The sequence below is a fragment of the Lineus longissimus genome, chromosome 10 (assembly GCF_910592395.1).
Source record: "Lineus longissimus chromosome 10, tnLinLong1.2, whole genome shotgun sequence".
Lineage (NCBI taxonomy): Eukaryota > Metazoa > Nemertea > Pilidiophora > Heteronemertea > Lineidae > Lineus > Lineus longissimus.
In genome coordinates, this window is record NC_088317.1 from 12,169,217 (window position 1) to 12,195,042 (window position 25,826).

At 41.4% G+C, this 25,826-nt stretch overlaps 1 protein-coding gene across 1 annotated transcript; it reads right to left on the minus strand.

Annotated features, from left to right (window-relative positions):
• Positions 1 to 20,165: 20,165 nt before the first annotated feature.
• On the minus strand, positions 20,166 to 22,538 carry LOC135494343 (uncharacterized). The gene has a single exon (XM_064782260.1). It carries the CDS (start codon positions 22,536 to 22,538, stop codon positions 20,166 to 20,168), a length of 2,373 nt encoding a protein of 790 aa, XP_064638330.1.
• Between the last annotated feature and the right edge of the window lie 3,288 nt (positions 22,539 to 25,826).

Sequence of the window (25,826 nt, forward strand, 5' to 3'; positions counted from 1 at the left end):
GTCATCACTGTAAGTGGTCGAATTGCAATTCCTGCAGTACGTGTAAAGTTGCTTGGCCGGTCTGTCAAAATTCAGTTTTTTCTGGCATTCAAAAAGTGTCCATCGTTTGCAGTTATGGCACAATTGAGCATCACTTCCTGTGAATGTATCATACTGTTTCATAGGTGTTACCTGGTTCATAGGTGTTACTGTAAGATCGAGCTCTGCTCTGTGCACTTTGTCCGGATCTTCTTCAGAGATTGTCATTAATGGTTCAACCCTTGGTTTAATGTAACCATTTTGTTTCATAGGTGTTACCTTTTTCATTGGATTGAAATACTGCATTTTACTAAAATACTTCTCTAAAGAGACATAACTGTACATTCTTTCACTCATGATTTAGAATTAAAAAAATCATTAAGTAGTAAACTTGCTTTTATTCTTGTGACATTTCGCGCACTTGACCAGTAGATATCTGTGTCCATTTGAAGTAATGTGATGAGTTAACTTACCCGAATTACCTGTAATTTCCTTACATCTAATGCAGTAAATCTTATTCATATTTAAGTAGGAGAGATTATTTGAATGCATGTCTGTCACTGGATTACTTGAATTTTGGTTAAGTCAAAAGTTATCAGACGGCAGCACTGTTCCCTTCGCGGTTAGGTCAAAAGTTAGCAGATGGCAGCACTGGATTACTTGAATTTCCCTTCGCGGTTAGGCCAAAAGTTATCAGATGGCAGCACTGGAGCAATTAATGTCAAACAGGTGTTAAACAGGTGTTACTGTTAAATAGGCATAAATGTCATTGATCTAGTAGAAAGTTCAATAGCCGAGTGTGTAAAGCATGGAGCTTCCACACCTGAGGTTGTGTATTGGCGTGGGTTCGTTTCCCGGCGAAGGCAACATATGAAGACGGGTTTTAGTTGTGGATAATGGAGCGGGTGTAAACTTATCACGCCGTGATAAGTTTTTATCCCACTGGGATAAGTCTTTTTGGTTCATTTGTTGTTCAATGACAGATACAATTATGATGTCCCTAAAAACAACCAACTTAAGTAAGTAATAGGGAACCTTGTCATTTTATCCATGTTACGTTTTTGGTAGGTATTGGTAAGAAAACGAAGTTATGTTATGTTTCTGGTAGGTTTTTGCATGACAAAGAAGTTTTTTGCCCAAGTTTCCAGGATTAGTCGTAGATAGTCGTACATGAGGTTCCCTATTACTGGAATGTAAACCACCGCGACCGCGAAAATGTTCATGTTGTGACATCATCCATGAAAATGACGTCGGCGTAGCGCGATTTCAACGGCATCAAAGCGAGCCATCCGGGCGGGATTAAGACCATCAATTTCTAGAAAATGTGCATTTCGATTCGAAAACCTTACCGATTTATGAGAAAGTGACGTAGTCATTTGTCAAAAACAGCTAAAACATTATATGGTGAAATTTGACACGAGTTACCCTTTAAAGTTATCAAAATAAAATCGACGCAGTGTCTAGAGGTACGGGAGCCGTACATCCCCTCAGAAGGCTAATAAAGGTACTGGAGTCGTTCTTTCCCGCATGCCCATTAATTTTTTCCCCTCAACTGCGCAGAGTCATGGCCACAGTGACCCTGCTCGTGTCTTTGATTTGAACAATCAATATGAAAATACTCTTGAAGAATATTTCAAGTGAAGAAATATTAAACATAAAGGTCCACACCTAAAATCGTGTTTGAAAGGAATGGGCGGCTTTTTGGCTCGCCGTAGGGGAGTCTTTACAATACAGCTGTGTCCGTCGTCTGTATCCGGTTTCAAAAACGGTAGTACATTTTTTAATTACTAGGGCTATGAACTTGAAACTGTGTACACAGGACCCCCCCCCCCCCTCCCAGGTCAGGTGACCTCTGACACTGAATTTCGGTCCGATCTGATACTTAACTTGGCCACCAGGGGGCCAAAAGTGTAAACCTAAAAAGTGTGATATCTTTCTTATTTAAGTGACCTGTTTTTGATTTAAAAATTATGGTAGGTTGTCCTAAGTACTAGCAAGGATACACCACATATATCGCACAGCTGGGCCCAGTTCCTGAAATAGCGCTAGGCCAGCACTAAGCCTAAGCGTGGCGCTATGTCCTCTCTGGCGCCAATCTACGACTAGAGTGGCGCCAGATGGGTTCCAAAGCCTAGCGCTGGTGCTATCTTGTGACATATCAGCGCTAAAGTTATCAGCCCAAGGACCCTCCTCTAAGTTCTGCTAGTGAGCGCTAACTTCTACAGAGATTTCCAAAATGGCTGCCAACCAGGTCCTTTTTGGAAATTTATTCCAACCAATTCATCCAATTCGCAGATTTAGGAGGTTTGAGTTCCCTCTGGATTATTACAATGATATTCAACAATTTGAAAGGTTCAGATTCAGGTCTGATAGCATTTTATATATAACAGATTTAATCCGGGAACAACTTGAAAGGGACACTAGCCTCTCCCCTGAGACTCAAGTCTTAATGGCCATTCCCTATTTTGCCAGTGGCAACTTCCTGCAGCTAGTAGGCGATTCTTTTGGGATGTCAAAGTCGACAGCTTCAAGGACTGTGTTTGGTGTTACAAATGCTCTAAACAATCTTAAGGAACAGTTTATTCGTTGGCCCACATACGCAGAAGCAGCAGTGATTGCACATGCATTCTACCAAAAGGCTAGATTTTCAAGAGTCATTGGTGCAATCGATGGCACCCACGTTGAAATACAATCGCCAGACATGCATCCAGGTGATGGCCATGACTATGAAGCAGCCTATGTGAACAGGAACCACTACCACTCCATTAATTGTCAATTCATCTGTGACCACTTGGGTAAGTTCATAGGCCTAGCATAGGCCTAAACGTTTTACCATGTAGATTTCATATAAAGCTATCACTAAAACCCATTCTTACCAATCCATATGATGTAGGTTTGCCTAAATTAACGAAAACATGACGCATTCATATTCAGGACACCACAGATCTGCAGATACATCTACATGGAAACCTACAATGCACTGGGACAGAATGGAGTACTTTTGGGAGACAGTGGGTATGCATGCCGACCATTTTTGATGACTCCTTACTTGCATCCTGCAAATCAACATCAGACAAGATACAACCGGGCCCACAAACGGACAAGAGTGAAGGTTGAGCATTCATTCGGAGTTTTAAAGCGAAGGTTTCATGTTCTTCATGCAGAAGTGCGAATGCAGCCAGATAGAGTGTGCAGGATTATCACTGCCTGCGCCATCCTAAACAACATTGCCATTGACAGGAATGAAAGGTTGCCACCAGCGGATCGATTCCCTCGCATGCAAATGGATGATGAACCCTATGATGGACCAGAGGATGGGCGCCTGGCAAGAGACCACTTGGCCAATACCTTCTTCTAGGCTGCAAGAGACAATAAGGAAACATGTAGACAATGTTTACAATCATAACCTGTTTAATTCCTGCTAACTTGCTAATAAAACACATAGTACATTGTCCTCATTGCTCATTGGTCCGCGTACAAATAGACTCCAGAAGCTTGTCAATTTCACTTTGTGGCCGGCATGTCACACCTGTCTCAATAGATTGCTGCAATATTTGAATTTCAAGTATCAGCTTCTTCTTCTGGAGGGCCTCCAACTCCTCACTGGCGAGTTTTCTCACTTTGGCCGCTGCCATCTCATCCTTGAGTCTTTGCCCTTTCATCCTTTCATTCTCCAGGGTCGTCTGCAGGACATCAAATTGTAACGAAAGAACATCAGCATAGCTCCTCTTCTTCGGTTTCATTGTCTGAAAGAAGGGTTTAAATCCTGCAAATACCTGATCAAAATAAGTGAGGGGATTATCTCAACATAGTTTAGTTTACACTAAAGGCTGCAAGGTGGGCCCTTATGGTTTTAACTTCAAAAACTAAGTTACTTTGGATCCAAAAACCTAGTTCCTATATAGAGCAAAAACTAAGATTCTTGAATTAATGAACAAATGGCTTAGGCCCTATTAGCCCGCAGACTTCATTGCATTGCAAATGAGTCCGTGGAGAGGGAGTATGTGTGTGTGTGCATGGGGGGGGGGGGGGGTTACGTGTAACTTACTTTCTTTTGTGACAGTCTCCTTTTCTTTCTTTGATGCACTTCTTGCTTGACCTAAAAAACAATGTTTATGCACATATATACTTGATGTCTAGTATTGATGAATTGGCCATGTATAGTACCCCCAGGTATGGCCCGGCTTAACCCGCCGGCCATGAAGTAATTCCTTTATGGCCCAGTGGTTGGCGCGTTGGCCCCAGAGTGGAAGTAAGCAACGTCGAGCGCGGTCAACCTTTGGATCGGTGACCGGCGCGTACAATACACCTGGCAGACCTTCCAACGCGATGCGAGCTCTGGATTTGTAGTTCGGTACTGAGACGCATGAAGCGCTAAGTAGGAGCTAGGACGATCCATCTCTGTCCGAAGGGGGGAATTGTTGCCGCTACCGTCTTGTCTTCGAGACACCGCTGTATAAGGGCACGGCGATTATGGAATTGGTCCGCGCTTACGCCAACAGAGTCATTTTCGAGAAGATAATATTTCGGATTTGTGCCGATAAAATGCTCATTTGACAGTGAAAAGCCTTATGTGGCTTAAGTTAATATGTAAAGTCAAGGACTTAGTGAGCCCCCCTTTAGGTCGGGGGAGCTCCCCCGAACCCCCCTACGAGCATATGTTAAGTGCAAGCTCTAACAATTACAGCTGTTACAATGGGGGGGACACCCCCCAAACCCTCCTCCGTCGACATAGGTTTTTACCAGTGCGTTGGGGGGAAGCTCCCCCCAACCCCCCCCCCCCCCGGTGGACAGTCAACTAGCCCTTCTGTGTCATACTGCTGGAGGGGGGGGGGGGTGCGATGGGACCATCCATATAGTTCCTTCCGACACATTTTTGTTTTGGTAATGTAATACATTGTGATTGTCCTTATTCACGGGAATCGGGCGTTTCCAGTGATATACGACACTTAAATGGATTGTCCTCATGCATTCACTTTGGAAACGCATTTTAAAATAGATATTACGTCCTGTTAATGGGGCACGTCATCATCGCGTACATTTGGGAAAATTCCCTAACGAGACCGGAGCAGACGGCTGAAAGTAGTTTAATTATTGGCCGCTAGGGTTCAGAATGTCGCTCACCTGAATTTTTCACGCAACTTTTGCTAAATAGAGCTAGTTCTATTTGTAATTCATTTTGAAACTTCAGATTTGGGTAGTAGACTAAAATAACTTAGTCGTCAGTGTGGTTTTAAGCAGGAAAAACGTATTTGTTTTTCTTAAAGTGCCTTTTTTGGATGGGTGTGTGCGATTGTTTTGTTTATGTCACGTGACCTCGACCATGTCGACACAAAATTGAAATAAACCACCCTTTTCTGTCATTATTTAGGACGGATATTTCTCTAATAAAAATATAAATATAATTGGCCAATTTCTTATGCATATGTAGCGAATTCCCATGAAGATTTAAATTAGATGTTCTCGTAACCTGTTACAACTGGTCTGATTTATAATTCAGCGCTACAACTGGTCTGATTTATTTATTCAGCGCCATTTTGAAAAACCAAAAAAAATTGTTTGTTGGATATACAATAGTTACTCTCTTTATTTCTCTTCATCATTCATTATATACTCCCGCACACACGTGTATCTTAAGAGCCCCTCCTAAGAGGGGGGCTTAATATGTAAAGTCAAGGACTTGGTGAGCCCCCCTTTAGGTCGGGGGAGCACCCCCGAACCCCCCTACGATAGCGTAACGTTTTTACCCAGTACAATGAAGGGGAAACCCCCCCCCCCCCAACCCCCCATGTTGGGACCATCCATAGTTCCTTCCGACACATTTTTGTTTTGGTAATGTAATACATTGTGATTGTCCTTATTCACGGTAAATGGGTTGTCCTCATGCATTCACTTTCGAAACGCATTTTAAAATAGATGTTACGTCCTGTTAATGGGGCACGTCATCATCGCGTACATTTGCGAAAAACTCCCTAACGAGACCGGAGCAGACGGCTGAAAGTAGTTTAATTATTGGCCGCTAGGGTGCAGAATGTACGTCGCTCACCCGAATTTTTCACGCAACTATAGCTAAATAGAGCTCGTTCTAGTTTGTGATTCATTTTGATAATTCAGATTTGGGTAGTAGACCAATATAACTTAGTCGTCAGTGTGGTTTTAAGCTGGAAAAACGTATTTGTTTTTCTTAAAGTGCCTTTTTGGACGGGTGTGTGCGATTGTTTTTTTTTTATGTCAAGTGACCTCGACCATGTCGACACAAAATTGAAATAAACCACCCTTTTCTGGCATTATTTAGGACGGTATTTCCCTAATAAAAATATTAATATAATTGGCGGATTTCTTAGGCATATGTAGCGAATTCCCATGAAGATTTAAATTAATTTAAATTAATTTTAAATTAATTTCAACCAATGGGATAGCAACCACCACCGGAAGATCGCGGAGAAATCGGTAAACTCAACGGAGTTAATTCAGAAAAATACCAAAAAAAATTGTTTGTAGGATATACAATAGTTACTCTCTTTATTTCTCATCATTCATTTACATTATGTACTCCCGCACACACGTGTATCTTAAGAGCCCCTCCTAAGAGGGGGGCTTATAAAGCCTAAATCTGTCACTTAAAGGCACCAAGTTTCTGTAAGTTGAAGATCGGTAGTTGTAAGGTCCATTTTAGGCATTCTTGCATGGTTTCGTGATGCCGTTTTCATAAGGACACGCTCATGACACCTTTTTTAGTTTTGTCTTTGACAGGTTTATCACCCCACTTTCCGTTTGAAATATTTCTCTTTGTGACCAGTAACTGTACTAAATGTGCCCAAGGTTCACGTCAGTATTATTCATTTAACCCTCTAAGGCCTGTTCATGATCCGGGCTCATGATCTACCCTAAAATATAGGCCTAATTGGCTGTATGCAATCCTAGTGCATGTAGTTCGAAATGCTTCTCATAGGGGGCAGCACCTCCTGGACGTCTGAAGACACCACCTGTCTTCGGTTGTGACAAGTGTTGATTGTTATTGTTTTGTCTTATAATTGCTGGCTGTAATTCAAGTGGTTTGATTAACTGTTGATGTTATCATTACTTATGTTTGTTCACTGTTTTGTATTTGCAGTGAACCCTCTCCTGTTGATGAATAAATAAAGAAGACAGAGGTGTTCCATAACTTGGGAAATTTTTGTCCGTGCTTTAGACTTCAAGCCTACAGGAATGATGTATAGTACCCCCAGGTATATGGCCCGGCTTAGCCTTAACCCGCCGGCCATGAGGGAATTCCTTTATGGCCCAGTGGTTGGCGCGTTGGCCCCAGAGTGGAAGTTAAGCAACGTTGAGCGCGGTCAACCTTTGGATCGGTGAACGGCGCGTACAATACAGGCCACTCATGTACTGGGTAAATGAAATGGCTCTAAAATCTAGGCCACTTTAGGCTTCTTGGCTCAAAATACTTTTGAGATGGTCCCTTATGACATTTATAAGCCCCCCTCTTAGGAGGGGCCCTTAAGATACACGTGTGTGCGGGAGTATATTATGAATGATGAGAAATAAAGAGAGTAACTATTGTATATCCTACAAACAATTTTTTTTGTTTTTTTTCTGAATTAACTCCGTTGAGTTTACCGATTTCTCCGCGATCTTCCGGTGGTGGTTGCTATCCCATTGGCATTGGTTGAAACTAATTTAAATTAAATTAAAATTAATTTAAATCTTCATGGGAATTCGCTACATCATATGCCTAAGAAATTGGCCAATTATAAGAAATATCCGACCTAAATAATGACAGAAAAGGGTGGTTTATTTCAATTTTGTGTCAACATGGTCGAGGTCACGTGACATAAAAACAAAACAATCGCACACACCCGTCCAAAAAAGGCACTTTAAGAAAAACAAATACGTTTTTCCAGCTTAAAACCACACTGACGACTAAGTTATTTTGGTCTACTGCCCAAATCTGAAGTATCAAAATGAATCACAAACTAGAACTAGCGCTATTTAGCTATAGTTGCGTGAAAAATTCGGGTGAGCGACATTCTGCACCCTAGCGGCCAATAATTAAACTACTTTCTGCCGTCTGCTCCGGTCTCGTTAGGGAGTTTTCCCCAAATGTACGCGATGATGACGTAACATCTATTTTAAAATGCGTTTCCAAAGTGAATTCATGAGGACAACCCATTTGTGTCGTATATCACTGGAAACGCCCGATTCCCGTGAATAAGGATAGTCACAATGTATTACATTACCAAAACAAAAATGTGTCGGAAGGAACTATGGATGGTCCCAACATGGGGGGTTGGGGGGGGGGGGGTTTGGGGGTTTCCCCTCCATTGTACTGGGTAAAAACGTTACGCTATCGTAGGGGGGTTCGGGGGTGCTCCCACGACCTAAAGGGGGCTCACCAAGTCCTTGACTTTACATATTAAGCCCCCCTTTAGGAGGGGCTCTTAAGATACACGTGTGTGCGGGAGTATATAATGAATGATGAGAAATAAAGAGAGTAACTATTGTATATCCTACAAACAATTTTTTTGGTTTTTTTCTGAATTAAAGGGAATGGCCCGCCAAAAAATGGGGAGTTTTGGACGGCCCGGTCAAAACCTTAGGCGGGAATAAGGTTTCATTGATAAATATAAGGAGTTTCAAGGCCCCCAAATCACTTGTAAGGTTCAATAGATAGTGGCCTTTCATTGGTTTACCGTCTGGGTATCATTTACATACTCTCATTTTGAAAAATATGACAATATTTACGATCACGTTATTGATTTTTGCAACATTTTCGGTAACGCGCCCCTTGCGGATCTGTAAGGTACCATTCGGATGCTTGAAAAATGCTTCGTCTCGTCGATTCGGTCGCGGATAAACGCATCAGGTTGACTGCAGCAACTTTTAATTGTTGGAGACGGAGAAGGAAGGAATATGATTATCAGTTTGATGAAAACTTTGCAAAGTTTCTTCTTGGGACTCGAAATCCATACTACTATTCTCTCCATTTTCCATTTTCTCCTCTCTCCAACTCACTACTATCGCTATTGACTGCGTAACATACACTAACATTCTTTCGCTATCATTGCTAACTTCATTTACTAGAACACTGGCCTCTTTGTAGCAAATTATGTAACCCATAGTGGAAACACCTGACAGCGCCGCCCGGCATGATCCACGTGCTACTGGCATACTTTGGTCCGACAGTGGCATTGGGTACGGGAGTGGGTAGGTGATATGCCTAATATGTGAGGGCCTTATTTGGAACAGGACCTGCTGTCACTGGTCTCAATGCATTGTGTAAAATAGCGTACTACAATCAATCTATTGGGGGTTGCATGTAGATAGCAGCAATAAGTCCCTAAATGCAGTTCATTGCGTGTTTAACCTTTAATAAAACTTCAGTAACGTTAGAAATTTAATGTAGTTCAATCATCGTGCCCATTTAACTAATGTATATTACATTTCAACTTTGCCCGCTCCACGGGTATATGCTTATTTATAACTCGTAGTAAATAAGGTTGTAAAAATATGCAAATGAGATGCCGTATATGGAAACCATGACGTCACTAAGCAGTTCTTATTTCTGCTACGGGTGGCGCTGTTGCTTGCTTCTGGAGGCGCTATTCAACCTCTTTAAGATGTATGGTTAAATCATGTGATTTCTGTTCTGGGTGGTCACTGGAATTAATGTACACCACGGTTTTCATTTACTACACTCAAATTTTCATTTACTACACTTAAATTTTCATTTACTACACTTAAATTCTACTTGATTATGTTTCTGGGTAAAATACCTTGATCGTAAAAGTATTCCAATGTTACATTACTGACTGCTACAGTTCTGCCAAGTTTAAGAATCTCTTCTAAGTTTGCCTGACTTGGTGGGCCAATGGCAATTCTCAAGAATCTCTTAAGTAAATATGAGTAACCAATTGTTGCCGTTGACAATAACACACTTTGGTACAGTGTATTGATGATTTCCTTCTTTCCTGGTGTTTCCATTTATTTAACTGTAAAACAATCTTAATGTTGCAAGGAAACAATCTGTGAATTTTGAATGTTAACTTGAGCGTCAGAAACCACAAATATGTGCATTTTGTATGGCCCCTTTCCAGATTCTTTTGTTATCGACAATTGAATACCATCTTTAGTGTTTTGAAGCTTTTTGCCCGATCCGTGTTATCTATTGTCTTCAGTAGTTCTCAGGTCCAACCAAAGCCCGTAGTTATTCGAGTCTCCATAGTACTTTTTCATAGACATGTTGCAGTCGTAAGTTTTCCATAAGTCTTCTGTCATGAAGTGTTTCTTGATCTCCTCCCATTGATCTAGCATTATCATTCCTTCTGGAAACACCTGATTAGCAACTCCTTCGATGGTTATTTGCACTTTTGTGATGTTAGGATTTTCAAACTTTTCAGAATCTCTTGAACCATCAGTGTAATCAGAGATGAAGAGAAGTAATAGTCCTTTTATGGACATTCGAGGAAAATTGATGTTCTCGTTGATCAGAGTTTCATTGGCCGTTACGTTGACAGTTTTGAAGTGATCTACCCAGTCGTAATAGATGGAGAAACCTGAATTGTACTTGTTTGTAAGCGTATTGGCTAATCCCTTGTTAGTTACAGTGTCATATTCAAAACTGATATTTTCAAGTTTGTAATTCATGTTTGCAGTTGTGCTGGTAACAATGATCTCCTCCTTTGGCGCTAACGTAATCTCGATGATCACATCCTCTTGAATTGGAAACTTGTAAAATGGAGCATAGTTGAAAAATAGTTCAAAATCTAACTGTATCTTGTACTTGGTTCCAAACACTTTCTTCAGTGTTTTCTCATCACCGGTTTCACCGGTAACGTCGGCTTCTGCCACACCTGATCTCAACTTTCTAAGATTTTCTGACTGAATACCTTGAAAAACCCTGTCGTTCCGTTCCTCCGATGTTAACCACAGATCTTTAAAAGTCGAATAATGATTGTATTCATTGAGATCAAATATCTGTTCCGTTCCCCACTTAATTACCATCTTGGATAACAGGTTTCTTCCGAGATTGTTAACCACGCTGTTCTTTGAATCACCAGAATAATGACATCATCTGACAGAAAAAGAGATCTGGGTACAAAGAACGTATTTTCTCTTAAAGCAGGTATTCTAATGTACAATGTTTCTTTTGGATTAGCAGAAGACGGATTGTGTGTGATAATGTGATGATTTCTCTCGGCCTTTAATCCGAGTGGAATCTTATGACTCCTTTCAGTGTTGAGCAGTACTCCAGTTGTCATTCTATTCAATTTACATGAAATTGATTTAATTTTACTTGAAAATCAATCAATCATTAATTTTACTTGAAAAATCAATCATTAATTTTACTTGAAAAATCAATCATTGATTTTACTTAATAGCTTTAACAGCTTTAACACCTTCTATCAAACCATAAATTACGGAGCTAACAACAACAATCACTAGAATGACTAGATTTTCGGCCATGAATCCAACAACTGCACCAACTGTTTTTCAGGAGAAATGAGACAATAGAACCGATGATTCCCGGTAAAGCCGCAGCTGATTTCTTGGCCAGTTCTTTTAGCCATTCAGCAAACTTCTTTAGTCCTTCTTTCACTTTATCTGGAATTGATGGTGGTTTATCCGGTGTTGGTGGCGTAGGAGGTCCTGGTTTAGGTACAGCTTTCAAAGCATTACTGATAAAAAAACCTAAAGTGGTCAGTATCGTAGTAACTGCAGTGACTATTGCAGCAATTGTAAGGCCTTCAACCTTAAAGGCCATATATCAAGGTTTGAAAACATGCTTGATACTCATGAAATATGTTGAGGGTTAAAAAAACAAGATCCCAGACATTAAAAAAATTCTAATAATAAAGTTATTATTTAGTTATTTCAATTTTCAATTTTAAACTATTTGAATTTCCCACCACACACAACTTTAGATTAGTTCCACATGTGGCCGCTAGGGATTTTTTGATGACGTAGATCAGGTCAGTCAGAACAAAGCAAGATGGCTTCCGCATACAGTTCAGAGAGTGAGAGCAGTGAATTTGAGGATGTTTTGGTCGATACAGAAGGATATTTAAACGTTGAGCCGTACATGTTCGAGCCATTAATATCACTAGATCATAATGAGAGTGATCATTCGGACGAAAGTGATTAGAATTTGTGGTTAATCAATTTGCATGGCAGACCTGCCGATATAGCAAAGAAGACATTGATAGACGGTTGCAGATGCATAACATGTATGATTTTTGAACAGACTAATGTTGCACAATATTGTTTCGCCTCGTCAGTGTTGTATCGCCAGTTATGTCATGACGCTGAACTACTACTGAAAAGTGACGGTATTATGCACAATCATCTTGACGTGACGATATAATGCCGTGCAACGTTAGATAGGCCTAGATGTCAGATGACAATAATCTGTCATTGACAGTGGCTGTCACTGACACTGACCTGTGTCGCTGTCACCTTGCTATGGCTGGAACACAAGAAGACACTATGCGGTATCACAGGCCCCAATAGGGCCTACACATTATGTATAACAACCGACCTCAGCAGCCTCGGGCATTAAATGCAATTGACATGGTTGGAACAGCTGTTTTTAACAAGTGGCATTTAATATTCAGTTGGATGCAGATATCCGGCTTCATGTGATAATCCGTATCGATAAAGTGATCACTACAAAGTTTGGCCGAAGGCCCAGGCTTCCAACACTCCAAACGTTTGCACTTCCGAATCCACAGCTTCCTCCTCTCTCGTTCAACTGGCTTTGGAAATTCATGAAAATGGGTCCCATCCGTCATTCGATTGTTCTTTGTGCTATCCTTGACACAATTCGGAGCCACACAATACACCATAGTGAATGAAACACATTACTTCCAGGTGTGCATAATTAATTAAGGCCCTCCTGCTTTTATGATTGCATGACATGTACAGATAACCTGATCTACATAACAACTTTTGCTGAACCCGCCGCCTGGCTCTAACAAGCCAGTTGCTAGCCTGATTAGGTAATCAAGTTGTCAAACACATAATTGGCTATATCTTCAAAATGGATGGAGCTAATTGCCTTTGGTTTTCTGTATTGTATAAAGTGTTAGGTACACTTTTGAAATCGTCTTACAGCAGAAAATGGCAAAAAACCTTGATATATGGCCTTTAAAAAGTAACTTGATTCTGTCCTTGAGTGAAATCTGTGAATCTGGTTTCTTCAAGACATCAGTGATCAAACGTTTCAGTCTTTTTGCACTGCTTTCAGCTTCTCTGTCTTATTCAAGCACATTGACACGTTCTCTATTCAGTTCCTCTTTCACTCTATCAATTTCTCTTCTTAGCTCTACCTTTTCGTTAGCATCTTCATCTGCAGAGTTAATAAAGTCTCTTGTTAGATTGTTAAGTTTTTCTTCTAGGTTTTCTATTTTCATAATACTCATATCTCTCTCCATCTTAACTGCTGCATGAGCATCCCCACCGTGTATTAATCCTCTACGTTCTCTCAAAGCGTTATCTGTAAAACCAAATGCCTTTAATTCTTGATCAGTAGCATCTATGATTTTATCTATGGGTTTAGGTGAAGTGATAATCTCATCAACTACTGCCTGTGCTTCAGGTAATACAGATTGAGCTTCCCTTCTTGGTGAATAACCTTCCATGTTAGTCATTGGAATTGCCTCTGTTGGGCCTGGTGCAATTAGTTCTTTAAATTTATTAACTAATTTTGTGCCATAATTTGCAGTTAAAGTTGATTCAGCATAGAAGCTTCCATTATCCTTAGTTAAGCGAATACCATAATATGTCCCATCAGGTTCAATCATTTGTTTTCTTTGGATGACTGTAAAACTAGCAAATTCTTCTTGTGTCGGCAAGTAGTACATACCTTTTGGACGGTCAAGAATGCGTGGTGCAAGATTACTCAATTTGTTCTTGTCATAATTCCATTTTTATTTACTCAATGCTTTATCAAGTTTATCCTCTACTTCAGTGTAATTTAACTCCTTTCCCATCAATTCAGGGTCAATACTTCTTGCTCTATCTGGTTCTGGCATTTCTGGTACTGCTAGTTTAGGGAATGTCGGATCTGGACTTAAGGTACGACTATCTGTGTTGTAACTTTTGATATTATCAAGTAATTGGTTACTGAATGGTGTTTCAGCAGTACTACTGCTTGGTTCTGGAAGTGGATAACGTCCTTCGGTCATTGGGAAACCTTCTCCTCCTTCAGCCATTTACTTTACAGTAATAAGAATTAAACTGCCAACTACAGCATAGAGTAAAAACTTGATTGTTTCATGGGTATCATCAGATTTACTGATCACAGCAGTCTTACTGGACACAGCAGTCTTCCTTGACACATCAGTCTTACTGGACACGTCAGGCCTACCGGTTGTAGCAGTTTTACTTGTTACAGCAGTCTTACTTGTTACAGCAGTCTTCACATCTTTTGGTGTGGTGATATTAGCCTTAACCCTTATCTTCTTAGCAGTTTGACCTTGCATCAATGGAGGAGGCAAGGTCTTTTCATTGTTAATGTCATTCTTACCAGGCTTCAAGTGTTTAGTTGCTACCAGGATATCGTTGTTGTAATTCTCGATTTTACCGATATTGAGTACCATGTCAGACCCTATGATGTACAGGCCTGGGGCAATTACATAGTCTAATCGTGTGTGAGTGTCAGACAGTGCTTTCTGGTACCTAGCAATTGAGGTAGGGATATCCACATGCTGTTCAATTGAATCACTTAGCAGCTTGATGAATTCCTTTTGTACGTCTAACTCTGTTCCTGGCTGTCCAGTAATCGGGGTTCTAGTGAGGGCCTGTGATCCCAGTATGCAGTAAACATATGTTCTGATGGAATCATTCAATCTTTCTATCCCTGGATTCGAGAAACCTGAGGACTTAAGAGTCATAAATTGTTGATATGTTTGGCATGGTTTCTGTTCTATCACATCAAATACATTCTTGTGTTGTTTGACGTGCCACTTGATGAAAGTATCTGGATATTTGAAATTAGACATCCCAGCGTCCCAATCAGATTTAAACATTGGTGGCATTCTATTCTCGTGAACTTGCATTAAAAAGAAATTGATTTTCGAATCATTGATGTAGTAGCCAGGATCAATTATGTTTGGGTTGTAATCCGGTACACTCCAGGAAGTCCATCCGTAACTGCTTGCAAACACTGAAAAATCATACTCGTCTTTTAAGCCAAACTCACTTAGTAACTCGCCTAGTTTCCTACGCTTAATGTTATTATTTGTTTCAATGAAATTGCTTTCTCCCAAAATGGGGATATCAAGGTTCTTCATAATTTTTCTGATTTGATAGTAGGTGTGGAACCTGTAAAATGATCTGATCATTTGATTGCTGCTGTTTAGGTGCTCTAGTGAAATGCCACATCCAGTTGTCGCGAACCAGACGGCCATGTTAAACTGATTCTGGTAGAACGCTAGTGGGTTTTTTTCAAGTCTAAGACAATCATCTCTGTTTTTCAATTTTAAAAACCCTGGCGTGATATCACTTTCTTGTACTTTGAAAAAGCTGTAAGCAGTAACATATGCATCAAAGTGATCAAAGTCAAATTTAATGTTATCCTTATGCTTCGTTGCCAATGGGTAATACATTTATCTTAATTTTTCCTTGAATTTTGGTTAAGTCAAAAGTTATCAGATGGCAGCACTGGAGCAATTAATGTTAAACAGGTGTTACCTTAAACAGGTGTTACTGTTAAATAGGCATAAATGTCATTGATCTAGTAGAAAGTTCAATAGCCGAGTGTGTAAAGCATGGAGCTTCCACACCTAAGGTTGTGTATTGGCGTGGGTTCGTTTCCCGGCGAAGGCAACATATGAAGACGGGATTTAGTTGTGGATAATGGTGCGGGGGTAAACTTATCACGCCGTGATAAGTTTTTATCCCACTGGGATAAGTCTTTTTGGTTCATTTGTTGTTCAATGACAGATGCAATTATGATGTCCCTAAAAACAACCAACTTAAGTAAGTAATAGGGAACCTTGTCATTTTATCCATGTTACGTTTTTGGTAGGTTTTGGCAAGAAAACGAAGTTATGTTACGTTTCTGGTAGGTTTTTTCATGACAACGAAGTTTTTTGCCCAAGTTTCCAGGAATAGTCGTAGATAGTCGTACATGAGGTTCCCTATTACTCATTCCTGCGAAAAAAATAAATCTCATTTGTTTATTTACGACTGCCACTGACCATTGACATTCAATCCTGTCCTTACACAATATATACACTATAAGAACTGAAGATTATGGAGAAGAAGAAGAAAAGGGTTGTCGGGTGGCGTTGTGCTGCGATGTTTTGCGGCACCACCAGCAAAACTGAAGGTGTTGGGGTTTTCCGCTGGCCTGACCCTATCAAAGAACCGGGCCGTCACCATGAAGTTCGAGTCAAGAGGTCACCAGCCGGTGGTTCATCTTCTCCTCCTGATGCTCTGCCGGAACACAAATTCGTGAACCAACTCAAATTCGTCTGCCGTTGGGGGTCTTCCAGCACATTTGGAAAAAATCTCGAAGTAACGAAGTAAGGGAAGGGACGGCCACTCCCCCAAGTCCACAGTCCTAGTCATTTCATCATAAATTTCCTAAGTCCAACCAGGAAATTCCATCGCTGACGTCATAATAATGGTATTCCTAAGACTATTTTTAGACCTCATTTAATATTCATTAGATTTTCCTGAGCGTACGCGAACTACTGCGGATATAGCTTCTTCCTAGAGCGAATAGGAAAATATTCGACGGTCTGACTTGTTCATGTTGTGACGTCATGAGGTCACTTGACCTAGTGCGGGTTTTTCAAAACATCTTCGGCAGTTGGCCAGTCTGACGCGATTAAAACAGCGAGTTTATAATAAATCTAATCAAAAATGGAAAATTTGAGCTTTACATTTGTGATCAACAACTAAAAACAGACGTATTTCCGCAAAGTTGTAAATCACATCATAGTATCACTTTAAACTTGCTTTTACAGACCGTCTGTTGATAAATACCTAGGTGAGCAAATATTTACTCTCCTAACTTTTATTTTCATAGCCTAGGCGCCTAATTCTTGAAAGTCACTGTTTGCGACTTGTGCCCGGTGGCCATGATTGATAATAATGAGAATCACGGATTCCCATGCTAGGAGCGATCCCATTGGTTGGCCTTCTGAGTGACCCCCGACATTGACCAATGGCGTGCACTGTTACAGTCTGTGATGTAGTTACAATAATATGCCTATTGGCGGGGCTGCAGTCGGGATATCCAGGTGCGCGAATTTTAATACTTTTTGAAGAGCTAAGCGCGCAAGTGCAAATGCGTGCCTTTCAACAGGTCTGTTTTAAATGTGGTAACATTAACGTCCACCACGTTTAAAAGCAAGTTTACTAGTAGTGAGGAGACACTGGAAATTTGTGAAGTGTTGAGGTACATGTAGTGAAAAATTGCTACTCATTATACTGTAAATGTAAAAGAATGGTATTGTAAATGTACTTGAAACGCGCCAAGTGAAACAAGCCATCAACTAAACGTCAACCAAATAAACATTCTAAACATGAAATTGAAGATCACGTTTAGATGCAATATGATTGCAAGCGTTGGGTTGATATTTGCCTGAAATGAAAAGCACTTTCATTCACTCAGGCCCTCTTTAAATTTAGCCAGTTCAAGTTTTAAACAAGCCAAAATAAACGAGTAAATGAAACGTTCCATGGTGCACCGTGCAAACTCAAAATGAACAAAATTGAATGTGACTATGTCATGTGAATAATATTTGAATAATAATTTTAACTACTCTATGGCTTGAAGTGCAATATTAATTTCAATTCATCATACCAAATCACTACGTTGATTTGATATACCGCCAGAAAAATACTCGGGTCAATCGATCAGGCGGTCCTGCAGCCGACCTCATTCCTTACAGTAGAACTTCTCATTCTCATTCCATTTTGTCAGACAATGGCGTAAATACTCACCATAAAGACATTCTCCTGCTACTCATCTCAGTCCTGCAAACTTCACACAGCCGTTTTTGTTCCGTGACATTGACATCACCTAAATTATATTGCCAAAGGCTTACAGTTACAAATTACAACAGTAAAATTTATGGCATAGTCACGCAGTATCGTACTGAATATCATGCTCAGATTGGTTCAAATACTATGACATGATAAAATATTTTACCAACAAAAACATAGGCCTACTTGACCAAATCGAGCAATTAAATCTAATATTCCTTCACTCAGTTCAGGTTTAAAAATGAATGTTTATTTGGCTCATTTAGTTTGGCTTGTTTCATTTGGCTCGTTTCAACATTTACATACTGATGCTACCATAAAGAACGCCGGGGAAGCGGGGTATTACATCTGGACCCTGAAAAAATGGCACCTGAATGTTTGCAAACTTGCGACTTGTCTATTCCACTCGACAACTGCACAGGCATGACAGGCCTACTCAGCATTCTGGGATATGCATATCTACACGTGACGCGTTATTTCTTTCATGTATGCAGTGTTTATATGCGTATCATCTACCATCGCATGCAACAGAACACTCATGCACACAGTTATGGGCCGTCAAAACCGCAAAAAAGCGGTCGTACCTCGAATAGACGTTGGGTGGCGCTTTACATGTTTTTCGGTGCGCGGTCGTGCCTCAAAGAGACGTCTTCACATGTTTTTGTAAGCGGTCGCCGCTCGCGCAAACTTGTCTTGCATGTTTTTGTGAAAGAGGATGTCGAAGAACGCGGTCGTATATCAAAACAGACGTTGGGTGGCGCTGCTGGTGGTTGTCTTCTACTTTTAACGTTGGCAGGTCCAGGCCTAGCTGATCCATTGGTACTGCCACTGGTGACAGGGGCATGGCCAACATGCCCACGGGCAGCACAGCGTCCATCAGGGCCAGCAGTGGAAAGAGCAGGAGGAGGAGGGCGAGGGTTGCCATCATCACTAACGTTGTTAGGCCTAGTCAGGCTAGTGCCAGCAGCAGGTCTAGGGAGGCGAGTGTTGTTAAGAAAGGAAATTAACAATTCTTAGCAACTCAAAATTCCCCTAAAAACATGTACAAGTAGTTAGGTATTTTTACCAATAAAATTAAACCCTCAAACAGAAGTTGACACCGTAATAATACCCAGACACCGTATGGTGCTGTCACCTGGTTATAAGATAATGACCTAAACGTCTTGTCTTCACCCTGCTTCTCAACATTCCCCTCCTCTTGACAGAACCTGTCAAACTATTTTTAAACAATCTTGGCAAATCTTCCAACTAACAATAACGGAAGATGGCCCTTCAAAGATCCCATTGATCAAATGAAAAGACAGTTTAGAATACACAATAGTTCACCAAAAGAACACATTAAAGATAAGAATAGGTGAACACTATTAACTGAACTATATCACTCCTGTAGTAAATTACTAGTACTCTTTTAGATTTTACAATCCAATCGGAATCTAACACCCACTGAATTTGAGCTCAAGTAATCCAAGTTGCTCATGAATTCCTCAATGTTCTCATCCTTCGAAAGTCACTATCATAAGTCCAGAATAATTCTCAATCAAGAATCGACTCTTTAGGGATGGTAAATGAGAAAACCTATTAAACTTAAATTGTTTCCCCACTGGAAACTGGAGTAAACTTCTCCTCCAAAGGAGATCCAAATTTTTAACCCCTTGGGTTCTACATTGCTTAAAAACATGGCTCAGAATAATGTAACAGAAGCTTAAAGTTTTCTCCCTTTACCGATACCCGCTAGTCTCTATCTCAATTCCGATATTTTTCGCACTGTAGAAAGTTCGGATACTGACACTCCATTGAGTGTTCTCACTTTTCAATCAATGTTCAAAACTCGCACCGAGTCATTAAGTGTCCTAGAGTTCACTTCTAAGAATAGAATTAATCAGTGTATATCAGGTGGTGAAACCCAAAGTTTTTTCCCCCCAAAAAACACAGGCAATTGAAAATGCCAAGGACATCCCGATCAGAAAATTAGCAAGTCACCAGACAATGAGTACACTGACCAACACTAACTTTTTAGATCACTCTCTCAGTGTAATTTCACCACACAATGTCAAATGTCAACTTTTAACGGTTATAGACGGATATCATCACCCACGGTTGTAACTGCTTGGCTGGATTCATCTCAGCATAACCAGACGTTCATCTCAGCGTTACCAGACGGAAGTTGTCATCTCCGGAAACTCGACTGGGCAGAGACGATTCACGGGCCGGACATATTTCCCATTTGACGTCTTCACCTTGGCCGTTCGCACCAATCCATCTTCACCGGGGTAGACTTCCAGGACTCGACCCATCTTCCATTGTCCTCTAGGTAATCTTTCCTCAATCACCAGTAGGATATCATCAGGTTTGAGATTGTGCCTTGGAAACAGCCACTTCTTACGGTTGTGCAGCTGGGGTAACAATTCTCGCTGCCATCGCTGCCAAAACTGTTTCAGTATGTCCTGTATTCTTCGCCATCTTCTTCTAGGGTTGAATCGTAGTTCATCAGTCGACGAAGGAGCCAGTTGTCCACCCAGCTGACCATGCAGGAAGTGGTTTGGCGTTAGTGGTAACTGGTCCTCGGGATCAGAGCTGGGAGGAGTCAATGGCCTTGAGTTCAGGAGTCCCTCGGCATCCACCACAAATGTATGGAACTCCTCGTCGTTGATGTCAGCATTATCAATGGATATCTTGAGGGCCCGCTTTGCTGCTTTTACCATAATCTCAAAGACGCCCCCGAAGTGTGGAGATCCTGGGGGGTTTAAGTGCCATGTAACGCCTCTGGTATTTTGGTAACCCAGCGTCTTCTGTTGCACCTTGGTCCAATCGATGGCATTCACTAACTCTCTGAGCTCCCTCTCTCCAGCGACAAAGTTACTTCCGTTATCTGTCAACACCTCCTCTGGGACGGATCGCCGGCTGGTCATTCTGGCGAAAGCCATTAGGAAACTGTCAGTATCCATCTGGTAAACAGGTTCTAGATGAACAGCTCTAGTCTGTAGACAAGTGAAAACAGCCAAGTATCTTTTGTTTCTGATTTTTCCTCGACCCTGCTTGGTTAGAAATGGACCCGCGGGGTGTCCCACAGCATCATGTGCTCTCTTGACAAGCAACTGAGAAACTGGATGCTTTCTTGGCATGATGATGGGGTATTTCTCTTCTTCTGAGATGTAGTCTATTCTTTCAAGACGGGACTTGATGCGAAGAAGTCTCCTCTCCTTATCAAGGTATGGTGACAGGGGTATCAGGTGGCTTGTCTTCTGTAAGCTTTTTCCTGCCATCAAATCTTTGAGCTCTCTGCCAAATACATCTTTCTGGGCTTGGCGTGAAAGGCAATCCTCAGCCTGCCTGTACTCTTCGGGGGACAACTCATCTATCCAGGTCTTGGTTCCCGGGGGTAAGGGTCGCTTTAGCAGCCACATCATGATACGTCGCACGAATCCTATTCTCCTTGTTAGTCTTCCCATGTCACTCCATCTACTGGGATGTAGGGGGAACATCATTGTCTCATTTTGTTCTGGTTGGGCTTCCTGTACTGCAAATGTTGAGGTTTTCTCAATATCGGTGGTTTCATCTGGTACAGCTATCTTTTTCTCTGGCCAGTTGCTCTCGGACTCCTTCAGGAAACTTGGACTCTCCCACCAGAGTTGTGATCTAGCCAATTCCTCCACTGCCATACCTCTAGATGATATGTCTGCTGGGTTTAGTTTGGTTGGTATATGTCTCCATTGGTCAGTACTGGTCCTTTCCTGTATCTCTCCTACTCGGTTGGCTACATAGGGCTTAAACTGTTTTCCTGGTCGACAAATCCAAAACAGGACGTTCATGGAAACTGTCCAATATGTCACCATCAGTTGCTTGGCTCCTCGACCGCTCTCCAATGGTTTGATAACCTTCTTCACCAATCTTGTACCAATGACTGCCCCACATAGCTCCACTCTGGCAATGGAGATGGCTTTCAGTGGCGACAGTCTCGTCTTGGCAATCACCAGTCTCACCAGTATCCTCCCGTCCGTCATCAGGGTCCTGGCATACACGACAGCAGAAAAGGCATCCTTTGAGGCATCGCTGAACACATGAAGTTTAGTTTGATAACTTGTGTTCATACCAAGATGTCTGCTCACTCGGATGTTATCCAAATGTGGCAACTCTTTCTTCCACAACGACCACTCCAGGGCTAAGTCTTCTTCCAGGGGGCTGTCCCAATCTTCCTTTCGGATCCATGTCCTTTGAAAGAGGATCCAGACTATAATTCTGAACGGATCAACCAATCCCACTGGATCAAACAAGGCTGCTATGCATCTCAGCATACCCCTCCTCGTGGCTGGATACTCTCCTTCCCTCAATCGTGGCTTCATAGTGATGACATCTTCTTCGGCTAACCACAGTATACCCAAGGCTTTCTGACATGGCAAAGTTTCCTTTCCATTTATATCCAAGAATGTGGCTTTATCACTTTGTGGGACGTCCTCTAGTACCTCAGGATCATTTGACAGCCATTTTCTCATCTTCATTCCTCCTCGGTCCAACATCTCTGTCATCTCAGATCTGGTTTTCTTTGCTTCTCCTGTAGAACTGTACCGTGAAGCCCTTAAAAGGTAGGCTTCACGGTGTTCATAGGGTTAACTCAATTCGTTTGAAGTCTACCGAACGTGCCTTATCAGGCTATTCGTCATTGTTCTTAGCCTTGATTAATATTATTATACAATATAAGCAGTGAGTCCAGGGGTCCGAGTCACGCGGTTCCAAGTCGGAGGATTGCGGTGACAGCAGTAAGTCCTTAAAGGAATGGCCAGTGATCTTGGCACAGTTAACGTTCCGATCATGGTCACCTGGTACGAGGCGTCCAATCATAGCTTCCCAATGGTCTTCAGCTACCAGGGGGAGGCACTTGACATTGTTAGGTCTCTCTCTGGACGGCCTCGTACCCTGGACCGGGTTGCTCCTTTAATTAGTATTCGTCTTCCGTAATCCTGGACTCTGAGCTCGTGACTTGGCGTCTGGGTATTTAAGTACTGGGCACGCCGGCTCTCTCTCTCTCTCTCTCTCTCTTTCCTCTCTGAGACAAGACCACTAATGAATATTCATAGGTTGGAGGGTCGAGGCCTATCAATTAGACGAGTGCATGTTTTTAACTCTCAAGTACATATTTGGAGAGGTATTGAAAAAACATTTGTTGTGGCAAGTCTACAGATATAAAGAAATTATTTGATGAAAAAATTAATTTCGAATTTTGCTAATTGGGTAATAGGGGGCGTGTTCTGAGTTTTTTCTGCCAGTTGGCTGAAAAGAGTGGAAATATCAAAGTCTGTCTAATTTGTCGATTATCAAAAAATTTTCGTGGTCAATCACCATTTTATTTTTCACCATTTACTTGCCCGACTGTCCGGAATAACATAATCTAAATTTCAGATTCACAACACCACGCGTTCTTTGATGCGTCGCGGTCAAACATTGACAATTTAACTGCTAAATGGCTTAAAAAATCAATTGTGGTCTTGTCTCTATTTACACTACATTTTGGGTCAATATAGTGAAAAATTTGAATGTGCTCAAATCACTCTAATTCATTTAGAATATTGTATTGCTGATGATTTAAGGTCAAAACAAGCTAAAATAATGAGAAAAAAACTTAATTTGACCCAAATAAGAGTCAACCTAACCCCGGTCTAAGTTCAGTTTCATTTTTACAAGTCTTGTTGTGTTGCCATTCATTTTGTAATTTCTTTGAAACTACTTAGGCCTTGATTCTGAAAGTTGTGCCCTAAGCAGCAAAGATATTTCTAAATCACATCCTAAATTTTCAGCTCCATAGCTTGCTTATTCTGGCCAGGGCAGGTCTTTGAATTTGGTGCTGTTGGCTGCAAAATCATGACTTTTTGTCGATTTTGTCCTCTTTCGTCGCTTTGGCACAGTTGTACCACTCTTTGAAATGTCTATCATTTCTCCAAAAATGTCCAGATATGACTTTCCTTTGTTGGAGAGTTGTGGGATGTCATCTACATTAGTTTGAAAAAAATCTCAAAATGTTAACCCCTGAAATGTACCTTCATTGAGACAAGACCACTAATGAATATTCATAGGTTGGAGGGTCGAGGCCTATCAATTAGACGAGTGCATGTTTTTAACTCTCAAGTACATATTTGGAGAGGTATTGAAAAAACATTTGTTGTGGCAAGTCTACAGATATAAAGAAATTATTTGATGAAAAAATTAATTTCGATTTTGCTAATTGGGTAATAGGGGGCGTGTTCTGAGTTTTTTCTGCCAGTTGGCTGAAAAAGGGTGGAAATATCAAAGTCTGTCTAATTTGTCGATTATCAAAAAATTTCCGTGGTCAATCACCATTTTATTTTTCACCATTTACTTGCCCGACTGTCCGGAATAACATAATCTAAATTTCAGATTCACAACACCACGCGTTCTTTGATGCGTCGCGGTCAAACATTGACAATTTAACTGCTAAAAGGCTTAAAAAATCAATTGTGGTCTTGTCTCCTCTTGGGCGGCCCAGCTTGCATCCAATAGTGTCTAGCTAAATCAGAAACTCCTAAATCAAGTAAGTACATATAAACTATTATATGATTACTCCTGACTTCCGAGTTCATTCTCTGCTAAGTTAGTATGTCTGCAAGTTCAGCATCGGTCTACGGCACCAGGTCTCTTGTGGGACGTTCGTTAACCTCAGGGACGCTGGGAACAGAACATCGGCTATCAATGGCATCGTCGACATACAAGGCATTCTCCACTGTGTCAGCTGCCTCTGGATATTGATTCTTCAGTTTACGACTGTGCTCTCTTATAACCAGGTTGGCTTTAAATGGTGATGATGTGTCTCCGAAGATTGTCCTCTGATACTCTAAAACTTGCTGTTCCCAAACTATCCGATAAAATCGCCTGCTATCAGGGTCAAGGCCAATTTGGAGAAACATCTCAGAGACATCTCCCGCAATAGCTACAGGGTATCGCCTAAATCTCAGGAGTACTTCCACCAGATCATTGAGCAGTTTAGGTCCCGGTAAAATGTTGCTATTCAAGCTTGTCCCATCAAATTTGGCAGCACAGTCGAGGACCATTCGGACTTTCGTGGTTGCTCTTGAGTCATCTCTCACAGGAAAAACTGGGATGTGGAATCCTTCATCTTTGGCCTCTGCTACAGGTCCTATGGGTAGTAAGTAACCCTTTCTGACTTGCTGTTCTATGACCTCCTTACACTTGGCATAAAACTTTGGATCTTTCTTCTGTAGGTTCATTTCCATCTTGTCTTGGCGTTTTGACACAGCTCGTAAGTTGTGTGGCAGCTTAGGTTGACCATATCTCCACGGTGTCACCACTTCATAACGGCCTCCCACCATTTTCATTGAGTTCAAGACTGTTTCCTGGGCTCGTCTCTCTTCTGGCGTCATGTTGTTCTCCTTTGGACCATGTTCAGCTCTCCCAAGACCAATCGCATCCAACTCCCAAAGTTGTTTCACCATTGTCTTCACTTCCGTGATAGGATCATCCATGGTCGCGTGGTAAGTATACTGAGTAGTAGAACTGTCCCATTCTTCTGATTCTTCTTTGCTCACTGGTCCAATACAGGTCCATCCAAGAGGGGTCAGACGTGCAATAGGTCCGGTTTTCTCTTCGGCCGCAATTTCCCTCAAAGACCGGTGAAAGTAGGCATGTCTGTTTCCTATCAGGATACCAATCTTTTTTTCCTTTTGGCTTCACAGGAAAGGGTACACCTGTAAGGTGCTTCCAATTATCTGCTGCTTTATCCCAGTTCACTACTGCTGGCTCTCCAACTAATACGGGATGGGTCCAAATGAGTATCTGTAATATGT